This window comes from Tachyglossus aculeatus, chromosome 3 (genome assembly GCF_015852505.1).
Source record: "Tachyglossus aculeatus isolate mTacAcu1 chromosome 3, mTacAcu1.pri, whole genome shotgun sequence".
NCBI lineage: Eukaryota > Metazoa > Chordata > Mammalia > Monotremata > Tachyglossidae > Tachyglossus > Tachyglossus aculeatus.
Window position 1 is genome coordinate 53,835,090 of NC_052068.1, and position 19,417 is coordinate 53,854,506.

Genomic DNA, 19,417 nt, shown 5'->3' on the forward strand with positions numbered 1-19,417 from the left:
TAGGATCACTTTAACAACAGACTTTCTATAAACACAGAAAACTACTTTGAATTATAAATAACAGGCCAACCGTCCACTTCAAATTTATCCTTACATGCTTTAACTCTGCCCTCTCCTCTGCATGGCAAAATTATTTCTCCACCCTTATTGACATCCATGCCCAATGCCCTCACCAGTTGTTCCAGACATGTAACTCCCTTCCCCTGCCTCCCCCACTCCTTGCCCCTAATGACCTGACCACATTCACACTATCAGGCGTGATCGCCATAAAATCTTCCCAGTTCCTCCTCAGTCCCTCCCCGGCTTCTGCCCCTTCTTCAACTCTCCCACCTTTCCTGGCAGTATCTCTAGAGATCTACCTCCTACCTCCTCTCAAAATCCACTCCCTCCACCTGCACATCTGATGTCATTCCTTTGCAACTTATCAAAACACTTGCCCTCTCTCTTATTCCCTCCCTAACTGCCATCTTCAACTTTTCTCTCTCCAGTGGCTTCCTCCCCACTGCTTTCAAACATGCCCATGTCTCTCCTATCTTCCCTCCTTTGACCCCATGGCTCCCTCCAGTTATCAACCCATCTCCCTCTTACTATTGCTCTCCAAACGCCTTGAGTGAGTTGTCTACACCCACTGTCTCAAATTCCTCTCCTCTAATTCTCTCCATGACTTCCTCCAATCTGGTTTCTGTCCTCTTCACTCCACAGAAACCATCCTCTCAAAGGTCATCAATAATCTCCTTCTTGCCAAATCCAACTATCTGTACTACACTCTAATCCTCCTCAATCTTTCATTTACCTTCACCACTATCAACCACCTCCTTCTCCTGGTAACATCAAACAACATTGGCTTCAGTGACAGTGTACTCGCCTGGTGCTCCTTTTATCTCTCTGGCTGTTCATTCTCAGTCTCCTTCGCAGGCTCCTCCTCTGCCTCCCACCCCCTAACTGTGGGGATTCCCTCAAGGTTCAGTTCTGGGTCCCCTTCTATTTTCCATCTACACCCACTGTCTTGGAGAACTCACTTATTCCCAAGGCTTCAACTAACACCTCTATACAGATGCCACCCAAATCTACATCTCCAGCCCTGATCTCTCCCCCTCTCTGCAGTCTCACATTTCCTCCTGTCTTCAAGACATTTCTCCTTGGAGGTCCTCCCGCCACCTCAAGCTTAACATGTCTAAAACAGAACTCCTGATCTTCCCACTCAAACCCTGTCCTCCCCCTGACTTTCCCATTACTGCAAACAGCTCCACCATCCTTTCTGTCTCACAAGCCCAAAACCTGGGCATTAGCCTTGACTCCTCTCTCTCATTCAACCAACATATTAATCCATCAGTAAATCCTGTCAGTACTGCCTTCACAACATTGCTAAAATTGGCCCGTTCCTCTCCATCCAAACTGCTACCACGTTAATAAAATCACTCAACCTATCTCGCCTGGATTACTGCATCAGCCTCCTTGCTGACCTCCCAGCCTCTTGTCTCTCCCCACTCCAGGCCATATTCACTCTGTTGCCCAGATCATTTTTCTACAAAAACATTCAGGACATGTCAACCTGCTCCTCAAAAAACACCAATTGTTTGCCCATCCACCTCTGGATCAAACAAAAACTCCTCACCAATGGCTTTAAAGGACTCAATCATCTTGCCTGCTCCTACTTCACCTCACTACTCTCCCCTGTTACAACCCAGCCGACACACTTTGCTCCTCTAATGCTAACCTTCTCATTGTGCCTCGATCTCACCATTGACCTCTCACCCACACCGTCCCCCCTCGAAACTGACAGATAATTGCTCTCCCCCACTTCAAAGCCTTATTGAAAGTACAGCTCCTCCAATAAGCCTTCCCTGACTTAAGCCTGTTTCCTTTTCTCCCACTCCTTTCTGCATCACCCTGACTTCCTTCCTTTGTTCATCCCCCCTCCCAGCCACACAGCACTTATGTACTTATACGTAATTTATTTATTTATATTAATGCCTGTCTCCCTGCCCAAACTGTAAGCTTATAGTGGACAGGGAATGTGTCTGTTTACTGTTGTACTCTCACAAGCACTTAGTACAGTGCTCAGCATGCAGTAAACGCTCAATAAATGCGACTGAATGAATGAAATACATGCATTTTTAATTAAAAGAAAAACATAATTTTAACTCAAAAAGCTTGCTTTTTTCCCATCTAGAAATCCACCCCCTCCACCTAGAAATCCACCCTGCAGAAAAAGTCATTGAAAACATAACTTACTAAAATAAGTACACATGCAAAAAAAAACATGGCCAATACTTTCACACAACTTTTCAGCCTACTTCCCAAGGCATGAAAATGTTCTCAGAATCAATACATTTGGGAGCCAGGAATTCCAGGTGCAATGAAGACCCACTGTTACCCAATACCATGTATCTGCATTAGGGCAACATTCTGCAGACATAGACTCAATTAATCACTGTTATTTATTGAGCACTTACTGTATGTAGAGCACTGTACTAAGCACCTTTTTATTGTATTTGTTATGCACGTACTATGTGCTAGGCACCGAACCAAGTACTGGGGTAGTTATAAAATAATCAGAGTGGACACAGTCCATGTCCCACATGGGGCTCACAGTCTTAATCCCTATTGTCCAGATGAAATAACTGGGGCATAGAGAAGTTAAGGGACTTGCCCAAGGTCCAACAGCAGACAGGTTATGGAGTCAGCACTAGAACCCAGGACCCTCTGACTCCCAGGCCCAGGCTCTAACCAGTAGACCACAGTGCTTCTCACTTGGGACCGTACAGTACAACAGATATTGGTAGACATGTTCCCAGCCTACAAGGAGCAGTCCTTCCCAGACACCCACAAATAGCTAAAATTCAAGAGAAATTCTGGTCAAAAAGGAGACAACTCGATTTCACTACTTTAGGTGAAAACTCAAGTTACCTGAGCATGATTGATTTTAGGCTTCTGACAGAATGAATTCTATTTTAACTTCTCAGTGATCCAATAGTGGATTATCTACAATGTATTTTTTTGAAAAACCCTCTCACCAACTGTGATTGCCTATCCTCCAGCTTATCCCTTGGCTGCAGCCTGGATGATCACAACAATGACCCATGCTTCCCTCCCTCAAGTCACCCAGACAGATCAGCCTTCTGGTTTGTGATACCCAAGACACCTTACGTTAGCTTGGAAAGTCCAGAATTGTACATTCAAAGATGTTTTAATAACAGTACCCCCACTTACTAGCTCAGTGACAAGCTAATACTGTGACCCTTGACTAAATCCCTCTATGCCTCTAAACAACCAACTGTACAACAAACGTCACTTTTGGCAGCCACAAACAAAAGGCTATATTTAAAAACAGATAAAACCGGTGGGTTTTGATACAGTTTTGTATTCACATTTATTATGGAATTACTCCCAAGTGTAAATCAGTTTCTTTTCTTCCATTTCTAAAATACCGGCATATACTTTAGATACACAGCTGTCCTTTGTTTTCAAAAATGAAACTACTGATGATGAGGCCCTGTGCATGGGTGCAAGTTTGGGAGAAAAGATCGACTGACATTCCCTACTGCACTGTTGACCAAAAATGATCAATCCTTGCTGCGCTAATGGACTGCCCTTCTACCTCTCACCCCGTTCCCTTCCCGCTCTCCCTACTCCAATTTTCCTGACCCCTCCCCTCCACCCCATAGCCCAGAATTGCTTCCTTCCAACATCCCCTCAGATGCCAGTATTTTTTTTTCATTTTGAACTGGTGATAATAATAATAACAATAGTGCTTAGGAAGTACAATGTGCCAAGGACTGTTCTAAGCACTGAGGTAGATACAAGTTAATCAGGTTGGACACAGTCCCTGACCCACATGGGGCTCACACTCTCAATCCCCATTTTACAGATGAGGTTACTGAGGCCCAGAGAAGTTAAGGGACTTGCCCAAGGTCACACAGAAGACATGAGGCAAAGCCAGGATGAAAGCCCAGGTCCTTCAGACTCCCAGGCCTGTGCTCTATTCACTAACCAGCATGCCACACTGCTTCACACTGAGTGGTCATACAAGCAGCCCCACCACAAGCAGTGTGTGTGGCACCACCCTTTTCTTCTTCGGCTCAAAGCCCCATCTCCCTGCCTAACCTAAGAAGCCAGCACAGGATGAGGGCAACAGCTGTTGCCTTTAGACGAACAACTACTGTCCTCATACTGTGGCATTTGTTAAGTGTTTATTATATGCCAAGCACTGTACTAAGCACTGGGGGTAGATACAAGATAATCAGGTCCCACGAGGGGCTTACAATAATAATAATAATAATAATGGTATTTGTTAAGCACTTACTATGTGCAAAGCACTGTTCTAAGTGCTGGAGGGATACAAGGTGATCAGGTTGTCCCACGTGTCCCACAGTCTTAATCCCCATTTTACAGATGAGGGAACTGAGGCACAGAGAAGTCAAGTGACTTGCCCAAAGTCACACAGCTGACAGTTGGTGGAGCCAGGATTTGAACCCCTGACCTCTGACTCCAAAGCCAGTGCTCTTTCCACTGAACCACGCTGCTTCTCCTAAGTAGGAGGGAGGACAGGTACTGCATCCCCATTTTACAGATGAGGGAACTGAGGCACAGAGAAGTGACTTGTCCAAGGACACGGATGACACAAATGGCAAAACTGGGATTAGAACCCAATTTCTCTGACTCCGGCAGAGCCGGGATTAGAACCCAGTTCCTCTGACTCCCAGGCCCATGCTCTTTCCATTGGTGCTGCACCTCCTCAATCTCTTCACATGCCCAGCCTGTTAATGCCAGCTGGGGTGAGGAGGTGGGGCTACAAATCTGCAAAAGGAAGGAGATGGGAAGGGGTGATGTAGCTGCTCTGAAAGTAAAAAAAAAAAAAAAATTGAGGGGGGCGGGTGGCGGTGAAGGGAACTGGGGATGCAGGGGATGAGGGGGCCAAGTTTGGGAGTGGCAGAAAAGTAAAAATTTCACTGTAAATCTCTCCCCTTAGGAACAGGGGAGAGATTTACAGTGAAATTTTTACTTTCCTTTAGGGAGCATGACCTAGTGGACACAGCAAGGAGCTGGGATACAGAGGGTCATGGATTCTAATCCTGACTCTACCACTGGTATGCTGTGTGACCTTGGGCAAGTCATTTCATTTCCTCTGTGCCTCAGTTCCCTCATTTGTAAAATGGGTATTAAGACTGAGTGCCCCGTGTTCTAGACTGTGAGCCCGCTGTTCGGTAGGGACCATCTCTATATATTGCCAACTTGTACTTCCCAAGCGCTAAGTACAGTGCTCTGCACACAGTAAGCGCTCAATAAATACGATTGAATGAATGAATGTGGGATGGGGACTGTGTCCAACCTTGATTATACTGTATCTACCCCAGTGCTTAGAACAGTGCCTGGCACATGGCAAGCTCTTAACAAATACCATTATTATTATTGTTATTACTATTAATATTATTATTAAAAGGAACTTGAACCATTCAGGATGCAACCACATTGTCTAGGAAGGTAACCCAACTGTCTCACGGGGCACCCCTGTAGTTCATAGGCATCAATCAATCAATCATATTTACTGAGCACTTATTGTGTGCAGGACACTGTATTAAGCACTTGGGGTAGTACAACACAACAGACACATTCCTTGCCCACAGTGAGCTTACAGTCTAGAGGGCAAGCTTACAGTCTGATTCAGAAAGTTTGGATTGTCTTCTATCCTTAGGCCAAGTCTTACAACCAGAAGGAAGACCAATGCCACAATGAACTTGTAGAAAGGAAACTTATGAGGCTTTCTGAAAAACAGCTTGGTCTGTTTTTTAGCAACAAATTCACTCAATATGGTAGCATATAGGTGAATTAGAATGTCTTCCTGGTTTGTTGAAATAATCAATCAGTAGTATTTGAGCACCCTGCAGGCAAAGAACTATGTACCTCCAGCTTGGAAGAGTACAATTAAGTTAAGACCAATTCTTGCCTTGGAAGAGCTTATACATAAATGGGAGAGAAAATAATTTAGACAGGAGAAAAGAGGAAAAAAGCTTTATCCCTGAAAATGGTTGACTCAATGCAAGATTTTGTTTTGTCCCAAAGTCAAGGAAATTGAATGGTTAAAAGTGTCTACAGTTAAGATGCACTCATTAATAGAAAGAATTTTAGTGTGTACCCACCTTTATTAGGCACTCAATACCTGAATTTAGCTCCAATCAAGTTTTAACTTGAAACTTTACAGAACTTTCACCTAAACCTTAATGCATCTTCCCTCCCTTGATTTTTTTTCCACTTCTTTGCACTTTGCTCCCCATCAAAAATCTAAGCATTAGTGAATGTGTGGGATAGTCTTCCTCACCTATATTCCAAACATACCTTTATCCTGGAGAGTAACCTCTATTGGATCAGAGAAGCAGCATGGCCCAGGAAACATAACACAGGCCTGAGAGTCAGGAGGACTGGGTTCTAATACCGACTCCTCCATTTGTCTGCTGTGTGATCTTGGGCAAACTCCTTAACTTCTCTGTGTCCGTTACCTCATCTGTAAAGTGGGGATTAAGACTGTGAGCCTCCGGTGGGACATGGACTGTGTCCAACCTGATTACCTTGTATCTACCCGATCACTTAGAGTAGTGCCTTGCACTACATAGTTTGCACTTAACAAAAAACATTAAAAAGTCACACAAATCGTCCTTATCTACACTCACTCCCTTGGTGACCTCATTCGCTCCCACAGCTTCAACTATCGTCTCTACGCTGATGACACCCAAATCTACATCTCTGCCCCTGCTCTCTCTCCCTCCCTTCAGGCTCGTGTCTCCTCCTGTCTTCAAGACATCTCCATCTGGATGTCTGCCTGTCATCTAAAACTCAATATGTCCAAGACTGAACTCCTATCTTCCCTCCCAAACCCTGCCCTCTCCCTGACTTTCCCATCACTGTTGACGGCACTACCATCCTTCCCGTCTCACAAGCCCGCAACCTTGGTGTCATCCTAGACTCCGCTCTCTCGTTCACCCCTCACATCCAATCCGTCACCAAAACCTGCTGGGCTCACCTCTGCAACATCGCTAAGATCTGCCCTTTCCTCTCCATCCAAACTGCTACCCTGCTCGTTCAGTCTCTCATTCTATCCCGACTGGATTACTGCATCAGCCTCCTCTCTGATCTTCCATCCTCCTGTCTCTCCCCACTTCAATCTATACTTCACGCTGCTGCCCGGATAATCTTTGCACAGAAATGCTCTGGGCATGTTACTCCCCTCCTCAAAAATCTCCAGTGGCTATCAATCAACCTACGCATCAGGCAAAAACTCCTCACTCTCGGCTTCAAGGCTCTCCATCACCTCACCCCCTCCTACCTCACCTCCCTTCTTTTCTTCTACAGCCCAGCCCGCACCCTCCGCTCCTCTGCCGCTAACCTCCTCACTGTGCCTCGTTCTTGCTTGTCCCGCCGTCGACCCCCAGCCCACGTCCTCCCCCTGGCCTGGAATGCCCTCCCTCTGCACATCCGTCAAGATGGCTCTCTTCCTCCCTTCAAAGCCCTACTGAGAGTTCACCTCCTCCAGGAGGCCTTCCCAGACTGAGCCCCCTCGTTCCTCTCCCCTTCTTCCCCCTCCCCATCCCCCCGCCTTACCTCCTTCCCCTCCCCACAGCACCTGTACATATGTATATATGTTTGTATGTATTTATTACTCTATTTATTTATTTTATTTGTACATATTTATTCTATTCATTTTATTTTGTTAATATGTTTTGTTGTCTGTCTCCCCCTTCTAGACTGTGAGCCCACTGTTGGGTAGGGACCATCTCTATATGTTGCCAACTTGTACTTCCCAAGCGCTTAGTACAGTGCTCTGCACACAGTAAGTGCTCAATAAATGCAATTGAATGAATGAATGAATATTTAATACCGTCAATCATCAGGAGCAGTATTTTTTGAGCATCTCCAGTGTATAGAATACACTGCCTTAGAGTAGTTCCTGTTTGAATACAAGGTTAAAGTCAAATTTCTCCTAGAATAAAAGAAACTGATACACAAGTGATCCATCCAAAATCTGCTCTTAAAAAAAACAAAACAAGATTAAACAAACAATAAGATGGGGTGAGATGTACAGTGAACTGCACAGATAGCTGGTCCAATCCAACTTCACTAATGACTTCTAACTGCCGCAAGTAATTATTTTGCAAGCGTAAAACAAAAAGGTACTCCGAGGCACTCTCCTCAGCTCTAAGACAATTTCTGTCTACCTCCGATTGCAAGCTCCTTGAGGGCAGGGATTGTGTCTAACTCTACTGTACTATCCCGAGTGCTCAGTAGAGTGCTTGGCACAGAGCAAAAATAATATTGATTGGTTCTTTAAAAATTCAAATTTCATTTGACTTGATTTAGACATAAATTTTAAACCAGCAATAGGTTTTTCTTGTCCATTACCTGTCAACATATTGCTTTTTTGAATTTTTGCTCCATTCCACTGAAGGGTTTCTCTACTAGTAAATATGTTAACTGATTAAAGATTAACTTACCCCCAGGAGAGTCCATCTCATTAGAAATAAATTCCAAACAGTATAGTCACCAAGCTGTACTACCTAGGCTTAGGGCTAGATTGTCTGCCTTTGCTATTTCACCCTGGAAGCTTTCGCTCTGTTTGAACACACTGAAAAAACAATGTCATATTTAATTATAATGGTTCCATTTGTCTGCTCAAAAGTAGTTAGGGATCCAGCTGTACAGAATTAAGGGACTACCAAAATGTAAAAGTGTCAAAAAAATTTTAAGACTCTTCTTGTCTGTATGGAATAGAATACACTCACACCATTTTCCCCTTTATCTTCTCCTTGATAGCTATTCTTTCTTCATCAGACTAATTATGAATTCCCTAAGTCTAAATGCAACATAAATTATCCTATCAGATTGCTCAATGTGATACAAGGATTTTTTTAATGGTATTTGTTAGGAGATTACCATGTGCCAGGCACTGTACTAAGCACTGTGGTAGAAATGAGATAATTGGGTTGGACACAGTCCCTGCCCCATATAGGGCTCACTGTTAAACCGCATTATACAGATGAGGTAACTGAGGTCCAGAGAAGTTAAGTGACTTGTCCAACATCACACAGCAAACAAGTGCTGGAGCCTGGATTAGAACCCAGGTCCCTTGCCTCCCAAAACCGTGCTCTTTCCACTAGGTCACACTGCTTCTCAAGGATGCATGGGTTATGGCAGGCTCTGTTTTAGATTTTTTTGTTAAAATTCAGCCAATATATAAATTTTAATGCATCTTCCCTCCTTTGTTCTCTTCAAATCCTTGCACCTTCCTATCAAAAATCCGAGCAATTGTGTGCAGCATTAGTGAACGTGTGGGACATTCTTCTTCAGCTGTATTCCAATGATACCTTTACCCTTCAGGCCCATGCTCTATCCACTAAGTCATACTGCTTCTCTGATCCAAAAGAGGTCACTCTCAAGGATAATGGTATCATAGGAATATAGCTGAGGAAGAATATCCCACACATTCATTAATGTTGCACACAATTGCCTAGATTTTTGATAGGGAGCAAGGTGCAGAGAAGGGAAAAAAACAAGGGAAGGAAGATGCCTTAACCTCAGTTCACTTGGAAGAGGGACACAGATTTAATAATTATTATACTTAGTATCTAAACGTTGCCCTCTCAGGGTCATACCTGGAGACTTTCCAGGACTCCAGTACCAGTCTTGACTATGAGAGGGAGAGTCAAGCAGAGGCCTATCCATTTCATTCCTAGCTTGGGCAGTGGCTAGCGAGTGGAAGGCAATCTGCTACAAGTCAAAATTCCCCTGTGTTGGTCAGCAGTGGCATGGGAGAGAGTTGAGGGCAGAGACTCAAGTTTACTGCGGTAATGAGACAATGATACACCACTTTTGTATTTTTACCAAGAAAACTCTATGGATATACTACCAGAATGATTGCAGATGGAGGTGGGGCGTTCTGGGAGAGATGTATCCATGGCATCACTATGGGTCGGAGGCGACAACAGCATAAGACAACAACGACATCTAAAAGTTAAATTTTACTTGCATCTTTAAAAGCAACTGTATTAATCGCATTTACTGAGCACTCAGTCCAATAATAATAATAATTATAATGGTATTTGCTAAGTGCTTACTATGTGCCAGGGACTGTTCTAAGAGCTGAGGTATATACAAGTTAATCAGGTTGGACACAGTCTTGTCCCATGTGGGACTCACAGTCTCAATCTTGCCCCCTTGCCCCCTCCTACCTCACCTCCCGTCTCTCCTTCTACACCCCAGCCCGCACACTCCGCTCCTCTGTCGCTAACCTCCCCACTGTGCCTCGTTCTCGCCTGTCCCACCGTCAACCCCTTGACTACATCCTAACTCTGGCCTGGAATGCCCTCCCTCCTCACATCTGCCAAACTAGTTCTCCTCCCCACTTCAAAGCCCTACTGAGAACTCACCTCCTCCAGAAGGCCTTCCCAGACTGAGCCCCCCTTTTCCTCTGCTCCTCCTCCCCTCCCCATCAACCCTACTCCCCCACTCCCTCTGCTCTACCCCCTTCCCTGCCCCACAGCACTTGGGTATATTTGCACAATTTATTATTTTATTAACGATGTGTACATATCTATAATTCTATTTATTTTGATGCTATTGACGCCTGTCTACTTGTTTTCTTTTGTTTTCTGTCTCCCCCTTCTAGACTGTGAGCCCATTGTTGGATACGGATTGTCTCTGTTGCCAAATTGTACTTTCCAAGCACTTAGTACAGTGCTCTGTACTCAGTGAGCGCTCAATAAATATGATTGAATGAATCCTCATTTCACAGATGAGGAAACTAAGGCACAGAGAAGCGAAGTGACTTGCCCAAGGTCACACAGAAGACAAGTGGGGGAGCCAGAATTAGAGCCCATGACCTTCTGACTGCCAGGCCCATGCTCTATCCACTATACCACACTGCTTAATAATAATAATGGCATTTATTAAACGCTTACTATGTGCAAAGCACTGTTCTAAGCTTCTCACAAGGCACGATGCTCTGCACACAGTAAGCACTTAGGGGAGTACAATGCAACAGAATTGGTAGACACATTCCCAGCCCATACCAAGCTTGCAGATTAGAGAGAAAGACAGTAGTATAAATAAATTACAGATATGTACATCAGTGCTGAGGGAAGGGTGAATGAAGGGGGCAAATCCAAGGGCAAAGGTAATGCAGAAGGAAATGGGAAAAGAGGAAATGAGGGCTTGGATTTCCACTCATTCAGTTGCATAGGAATCTTGAAGTAATGCTAGTCTTAAAGATTTTCTGTACAAGAAGCATTACAGCCAGAAAGAATGACAGGCAGGCAAATAGATAATAACCTGAACACAAACTTTAAATGGGAATTAAACCATAAATTAAACCAAAAGCATTCTTTTTTTTTTTTAAAGAAAGCCGCTGGGAAAGTATAGATCACACCTACACCTGTCCATTGTAATGTCATCTTATTTTGTAAGTGTAATGTATATTTAGAAGAATACCATTACCTTCATCATTTTACAAAAGTCATTTCAAATCTAGCCAAGAAACAAACGGAAAATTTGAATAGGAAGATTACGAAATTGAGCCAGACTCTCCAAAAGCAGGAGATTTACACTGACAACTTGGTTTCTAAAAACAAATCTGCCAATCAGCTCTACTTTGCTTCATGTGTGGGATGCCATGTGAAACTCCTAAAAGTTATACTGAAACAGGAGAAAGTCTTTAACTTTTAGGGGTCTCTACAATATGCTCTTCCTATTAAAACATTTGGTCAAACTCTTAAGAAGCTTTTTCTTTGAAAGTTCGAGTTTTCAAAATATACACTGGCCCATAACATACATAGTAAGAGATTCTATTTACATAAACAAATAAACACAGGGCAGTTTGTGGCAAATTCTAATCTAAACACAAACGCCAAACATCCCCTTGCTATTTGTCCCTAAATTACTGATTTGGAAAACATGTTGTTCTCCCGAAATACCTTGTTTAATTGTTTTGAAATGCCCCTGCATTGCCAGCCTAAGCCTTAATCACTCAAATATTTATAATGCACGGATCAAAATCAGTTCTGTGTAATGTTATACAATAAGATCTGAGATGTCACTATCTTTTAGTGATATCATGCTACTTTTGCTTCCTTGCTCCTCCGAAATCTTCCATTTTGTGAATTAATAGTTGGCTCCTAAATTGCTTCATACTGTACTTTCTTATTTTTCGGGACACTTCAAGTTAACATTTACTACAGCTGCTGCTACACATTTTCAACCATGAAACCCATCCAGATCACTCTGAAACCTCGAGTACTCTATCCACCTCTGAAATTGGAATTTGCTACAATTTTTATATGATGAATGCATGTTTCTGGTTAGAAGACTGCCAGGAAAACCACAGAGTTGAAAAAGCTGAAGCTGAGAAAAGCAGAATGTGACACCCATATTCATATTAAGGAAGATTCTATTTTTTTAAAAAAAGAGTAACTCAAGTTGTGTTTTACAAGTAGGTCAGGAAATGAACACGCTGCTCTCAATTGTGCCAACCACTGCCCTCAGGACATACTCCCTGTCCAAGCACCATCACCCCCCCCCCCACATCCTGGTCCTCTATTCCCAGAAAAAGGGAAGCAATGAAGAGGGAGGGGGAGGAAAAATAAAAGAAAATAACTTGTATCCTTCCAAATCTTCCCTCAAAGCTCCCCAGCTGGGGGAAGGAGGTGCCAGAGAGGAATGGGGGAGGAGGGTGAGAAGGTGGCAGGACAGGGATGCGCCTGCGGAGATGCCCAGGCAAAGGGTGGCATCTGCAAGGCCCGACTGCCCTGGGTCAGGTTGCGTTCTCCTGCTTGGGATCCGGCCTTTCCAAGTTCAAGAAGCATTTGTTCTCTTGCCTCCCCAAAAGCTGGGCATCCCTAGATCTACTGTCCATCCCCCTCGCCACCCCCTGGTGCGGGGAAAGAGGCCAGATTCCCAGCCCAGACAGCTCGAACATGGGGCCGTTGTGGGCAAGGATTGTCTCTCTTTATTGCTGAATTGCACTTTCCAAGTGTTCAGTATAGTGCTCTGCACACAGTAAGCACTCAATAAATACGACTGAATGACAATGAGAAAGTGTGGGTGCCCGGACATCCAACTCTGTTATACTGAGCTCTCCCCAACACTTAGGATGGCACGCTGCACACAGTAGGCGCTCAATCAATACCACTGCACGTGGCTCAGTGGCAAGAGCCCAGGCTGGGGGTCGGAGAATGTGGGTTCTAATTCCGCTTCTGCGCCTTGTCTGCTGTGCGACCTTGACCAAGCCACTATACTTCTCTGGGCCTCGGTTATCTCATCTGTAGGATGGGGATGAAGGCTGTGAGCCCCACTTGGGATCACCTGATTACCTGGCATTCATTCATTCAATCATATTTATTGAGCGCTTACCATGTGCAGAGCCCTGTATGAAGTGCTTGGAAAGTAAAATATAGCAATAGAGAGACAATCTCTGCCCACAACGGGCTTCCCGGTGCTTAGAACAGTGCTTGGCATATAGTAAGCACTAAACAAATATGGTAATTATTACTGCTATCATTCATTCATTCAAGTCAGTCAATTGTATTTACTGAGCGCTTACTGTGTGCAGAGCACTGTAATAAGTGCTTAAAAAGTAGAATACAGCAATAAAGAGAGCCAACCCCCGCCCACAACGGGCTTCTTATATGTACCCCAGCACTTAGAACAGTGCTTGTAAGCGCTTAACCAATACGGTCATTATTATTGCTATCCTTCATTCAGTCGTATTTACTGAGCGTTTACTGTGTGCAGAGCATTGTGCTTAGCACTTTACCTCGTTCATTCAATCGTATTTATTGAGCACTTACTGTGTGCAGAGCACTGCACTAGACACTTGGAAAGTACAATACGGCAATGAGGGACAACCCCCGCCCTCAACGGGCTTCTTATATCTACCCGCCAGCCCTTAGAACAGTGCTTGTAAACGCTTAACAAGTACGGTCATTGTTATCACTCATTCAATCGAATTTATTGAGCGCTTACTGTGTGCCGAGCACTGTACTAGACGCTTGGAAAGTACAATACAGCAATAAAGAGGGACAACACCCGCCCACAACGGGCTTCTTATATCTACTCCCAGCGCTTAGAACAGTGCTTGTGAACGCTTAACAAGTACGGTCATTACTATCACTCATTCAATCGTATTTATTGAGCGCTTACTGCGTGCCGAACACTGTACTAAGCGCTTGAAAAGTACAAATCAGCAGTAAAAATGATCGATCCACAAACTATGAGCCCGTTGTTGGGTCGGGACCGTCTGTATCTGTTGCCGACTTGTACTTCCCAAACGCTTAGTACAGTGCTCTGCACACAGTAAGCGCTCAATTCATTCACTCATTCAATCGCATTTATTGAGCAGTTACTGTGTGCTGTACTAAGCACTTGGGAAGTACAAGTTGGCAACAGATAGAGACGGTCCCTACCCAACAACGGGCTCACGGTCTAGAAGGATAAAGACGATTGAATGAATGGTTCTAATCCCGGCTCCGCCGCTTGTCAACTGGGTGACTTTGGGCCAGTCCCTTCTCTGGTCCTCAGTTCCCTCATCTGGAAAATGGGGATGAAGGCTGTGAGTCCCACGTGGGACAGCCTGATTATACTAATAACAATAATGGCATTTATTAAGCACTTACTATGCGCAAAGCACTGTTCTAAGCGCTGGGGAGGGTACTTTTAGACTGTGAGCCCACTGTTGGGTAGGGACTGTCTCTATGTGTTGCCAATTTGTACTTCCCAAGCGCTTAGTACAGTGCTCTGCACATAGTAAGCGCTCAATAAATACGATTGATTGATTGATTACAAGATGATCAGGTTGTCCCATTGTGGGGGGGCTCACAGTCTTAATCCCCATTTTACAGATGAGGTAACTCAGGCCCACAGAAGTTAAGTGACTTGCCCAAAGTCACACAGGTGACAGTTGGCGGAGCCGGGATTTGAACCCACGACCTCTGACTCCAAAGCCCGTGCTCTTTCCAATGAACCACGCTGCTTCGCTTATCTTATCCCTTCTAGACTGTGAGCCCGCTGTTGGGTAGGGACCGTCTCTATGTGTTGCCGACTTGTACTTCCCAAGCGCTTAGTACAGTGCTCTGCACACAGTAAGCGCTCAATAAATACGATTGATTGATCTCGTATCCCCCCCCCCCCAGCGGTTAGCACAGTGGTTCGCGCGTAGTAAGGGCTTAACAAATACCATCATTAGTGTTATCCCCGGGTGGCAGGAGGAGGGGGCGGTTGCCGGGGAGTGGGAGGTGGCAGGATGGGGGTCGGGGGGAGCGCTTACCTTGCAGCATGGCTTCGAGTTTCTTCCTGTCCACGCGGAAGCGGTCCTCGCCCCAGTCGGGGCTGTGCGGCGGCCCCTGCCCGAGCCCCCCGTGCCCCCCGTGCCCGCCGTGCCCCCCGGGCGGGTCCTCCGGGGAGGCGGGCGCCGGGGAGCGGGCGCTGCGCTGGCCGCCGGACCCCGGCTCGCCCTGCGCCGCCATCGCCGACCGGGATCGGGGACCGGGATCGGGGACCGGGATCGGGAACCGGGATCGGGAACAGCCTCCTCCTCCTCCCTCCCTTTTCCTCCTCCGCGCCCACGGCGCTAACTCCCGCCGGCGCGGCGCATCCCGGCCCCCGCCCGACCCGCGCTCCGGCCCGGGACAGACGGACGGACGAACGGACAGGCAGGCAGGCAAGGAGGCAGGCAGGCGAACGGACGGGCGGACAGACCCCGCCTCCGCACCCCCCGATCCCCGCGGCCCGCCCGCCCGCTCCGCCCCGCAGAGCCTCCCATTGGCCCGGCCCGCCCCGCGCTTCCCTCCACTCTGCTCTCCGCTGCCTTTCCCTTCCTGCCTTTTCCCTGCTTTCTACCTTCACCAATGTCTAGTGATGCCTCTTTCCTCGTTTTGAGATCCATAGATCTCTACTTCTCTTTCTTCATCGTGGTGCCTCTTTCCTCGTTTTGAGATCTGTATAACTCTCTACTCCTGTTTCTTTATAGTGATGCCTCTTTCCTCGTATTGATATCCATAGAGATCTCTACTTCGATTACTTTATAGTGGTGCCTCCTTCCTCGTTTTGAGATCCATAGATCTCTACTTCTGTTTCTTCATAGTGATGCCTCTTTCCTCGTTTTGAGATCTATAGATCTCTACTTCTGTTTCTTCATAGTGATGCCTCTTTCCTCGTTTTGAGATCTGTATAACTCTCTACTCCTGTTTCTTTATAGTGATGCCTCTTTCCTCGTATTGATATCCATAGAGATCTCTAGTTCTATTTCTTTATAGTTGTGCCTCTTTCCTCATTTTGAGATCCATAGATCTCTACTTCTGTTTCATCATAGTGATGCCTCTTTCCTCGTTTTGAGATCTGTATAACGCTCTACTCCTGTTTCTTTATAGTGATGCCTCTTTCCTCGTATTGATATCCATAGAGATCTCTACTTCTATTTCTTTATAGTGGTGCCTCTTTCCTCGTTTTGAGATCCATAGATCTCTACTTCTGTTTCTTCACCGTGGTGCCTCTTTCCTTGTTTTGAGATCTATATAACTCTCTACTCCTGTTTCGTAATAGTGATGTCTCTTTCCTGGTATTGATATCCATAGAGATCTCTACTTCTATTTCTTTACAGTAGTGCTTCTTTCCTCGTATTGATATCCATAGAGATCTCTACTTCTATTTCTTTATAGTGATGCCTCTTTCCTCATTTTGAGATCCATAGATCTCTACTTCTGTTTCTTCACCGTGGTGCCTCTTTCCTCGTTTTGAGATCATCATCAATCGTCATCAATCGTATTTATTGAGCGCTTACTATGTGCAGAGCACTGTACTAAGCGCTTGGGGAGTACAAATTGGCAACATATAGAGACAGTCCCTACCCAACAGTGGGCTCACAGTCTAAAAGGGGGAGACAGAGAACAAAACCAAACATACTAACAAAATAAAATAGACTAGATATGTACAAATAAATTAAATAAATAAATAAATAGAGTAAAAAAATATGTACAAACATATATACAAATTTACAGGTGCTGTGGGGAAGGGAGGGAGGTAAGATGGGGGGATGGAGAGGGGGACGAGTGGGAGAGAAAGGAAGGGGCTCAGTCTGGAAAGGCCTCCTGGAGGAGGTGAGCTCTCAGCAGGGCCTTGAAGGGAGGAAGAGAGCTAGCTTGGCGGATGGGCAGAGGGAGGGCATTCCAGGCCCGGGGGATGACGCGGGCTGGGGGTCGATGGCGGGACAGGCGAGAGCGAGGTACGGTGAGGAGATCAGCGGTGGAGGAGCGGAGGGTGCGGACTGGGCAGTAGAAGGAGAGAAGGGAGGTGAGGTAGGAGGGGGCGAGGTGATGGAGAGCCTTGAAGCCCAGGGTGACGAGTTTCTGCCTGATGCGCAGATTGACTGGTAGCCACTGGAGATTTTTGAGGAGGGGAGTGATATGTCCAGAGCGTTTCTGGACAAAGATAATCCGGGCAGCAGCATGAAGTATGGACTGAAGTGGAGAGAGACACGAGGATGGGAGATCAGAGAGAAGGCTGATGCAGTAGTCCAGACGGGACAGGATGAGAGCTTGAATGAGCAGGGTAGCGGTTGGGATGGAGAGGAAAGGGCGGATCTTGGCAATGTTGTGGAGCTGAGACCGGCAGGTTTTGGTCACGGCTTGGATGTGAGGGGTGAATGAGAGAGCGGAGTCGAGGATGACACCAAGGTTGCGGGCTTGTGAGACGGGAAGGATGGTAGTGCCGTCAACAGAGATGGGAAAGTCAGGGAGAGGGCAAGGTTTGGGACGGAAGACAAGGAGTTCAGTCTTCGACATGTTGAGCTTTAGGTGGCAGGCAGACATCCAGATGGAAATGTCCTGAAGGCAGGAGGAGATGCGAGCCTGGAGAGAGGGGGAGAGAGCAGGGGCAGAGATGTAGATCTGGGTGTCATCAGCGTAGAGATGATAGTTGAAGCCGTGGGAGCAAATGAGGTCACCAAGGGAGTGCGTGTAGATCGAGAACAGAAGGGGACCAAGCACTGAACCTTGGGGAACCCCCACAGTGAGAGAATGGGAGGGGGAGGAGGAGCCTGCAAAAGAGACTGAGAAAGAGCGACCGGAGAGGTAAGAGGAGAACCAGGAGAGGACGGAGTCTGTGAAGCCAAGGTCAGATAGCGTGTTGAGAAGAAGGGGATGGTCCACAGTGTCAAAGGCAGCTGAGAGGTCGAGGAGGATTAGGACAGAGTATGAGCCGTTGGATTTGGCAAGCAGGAGGTCATTGGTGACCTTTGAGAGGGCAGTTTCCGTGGAATGTAGATCTATATAACTCTCTACTCCTGTTTCTTTGTAGTGATGCCTCTTTCCTCGTATTGATATCCATAGAGATCTCTACTTCAATTTCTTTATAGTTGTGCTTCTTTCCTCATTTTGAGATCCATAGGTCTCTACTTCTATTTCTTCATAGTGATGCCTCTTTCCTCGTTTTGAGATCCATAAATCTCTACTTCCGTTTCTTCACCGTGGTGCCTCTTTCCTCGTTTTGAGATCCGTATAACTCTCTACTCCTGTTTCTTTATAGTGATGCCTCTTTCCTCGTATTGATATCCATAGAGATCTCTACCTCTATTTCTTTATAGTGGTGCTTCTTTCCTCGTTTTGAGATATATATAGATCTCTACTTCTATTTCTTTATAGTGGTACTTCTTTCCTCGTTTTGAGATCTCTATAGCTCTCTACTTCTATTTCTTTATAGTGGTGCTTCTTTCCTCGTTTTGAGATCTATATAGATCTCTACTTCTATTTCTTTATAGTGGTGCTTCTTTCCTCGTTTTGAGATCTATATAGATCTCTACTTCCATTTCTTTATAGTGGTGCTTCTTTCCTTGTTTTGAGATCTATATAGCTCTCTACTCTCTTTATAGTGATGCCTCTTTCCTCATTTTCATATCCATAGATCTGTACTTCTATTTCTTTATAGTGATGCCTCTTCCCATGTTGTGATGTCTATAGCTCTCTACTTCCATTTCATTATAGTGATGCCTCTTTCCTCGTATTGATATCCATAGATCTCTACTTCTATTTCTTTATAGTGGTGCTTCTTTCCTCATTTTGAGATATATATAGCTCTCTACTATGTTTCTTTATAGTGATGCCTCTTTCCTCATTTTCACATCCATAGATCTCTACTTCTATTTCTTTATAGTGATTCCTCTTTCCTCATTTTGAGATCTATATAGATCTCTACTTCTATTTCTTTATAGTAATGCCTCTTTCCTCGTTTTCATATCCACAGATCTGTACTTCCATTTCTTTATAGTGATGCCTCTTCCTTTGTTGTGATGTCTATGCCTCTCCACTTCCATTTCTTTATAGTGATGCCTCTTTCCTTGTTTTGATATCCATAGATATCTACTTCTGTTTCTTTATAGTGATGA

General features: G+C 45.3%; 1 protein-coding gene and 1 non-coding gene across 3 annotated transcripts in view; one reads left to right on the forward strand and one right to left on the reverse strand.

Annotated features, from left to right (window-relative positions):
* Positions 1-15,605, reverse strand: part of BICC1 (BicC family RNA binding protein 1) — a 313,234-nt gene extending 297,629 nt beyond the window's left edge. For both annotated transcript variants that reach the window (XM_038744153.1, XM_038744154.1), the window contains exon 1: positions 15,308-15,605. In XM_038744153.1, the coding sequence (XP_038600081.1) occupies positions 15,308-15,506 (199 nt within the window). In that variant the 5' untranslated portion in view covers positions 15,507-15,605. The remainder of the gene's footprint in view (positions 1-15,307) is intronic.
* LOC119926310 lies at positions 9,627-9,767 on the forward strand. Its single transcript, XR_005450197.1, has one exon. It is a non-coding gene; the product is annotated as a small nucleolar RNA SNORA7 (small nucleolar RNA).
* Positions 15,606-19,417: the final 3,812 nt, after the last annotated feature.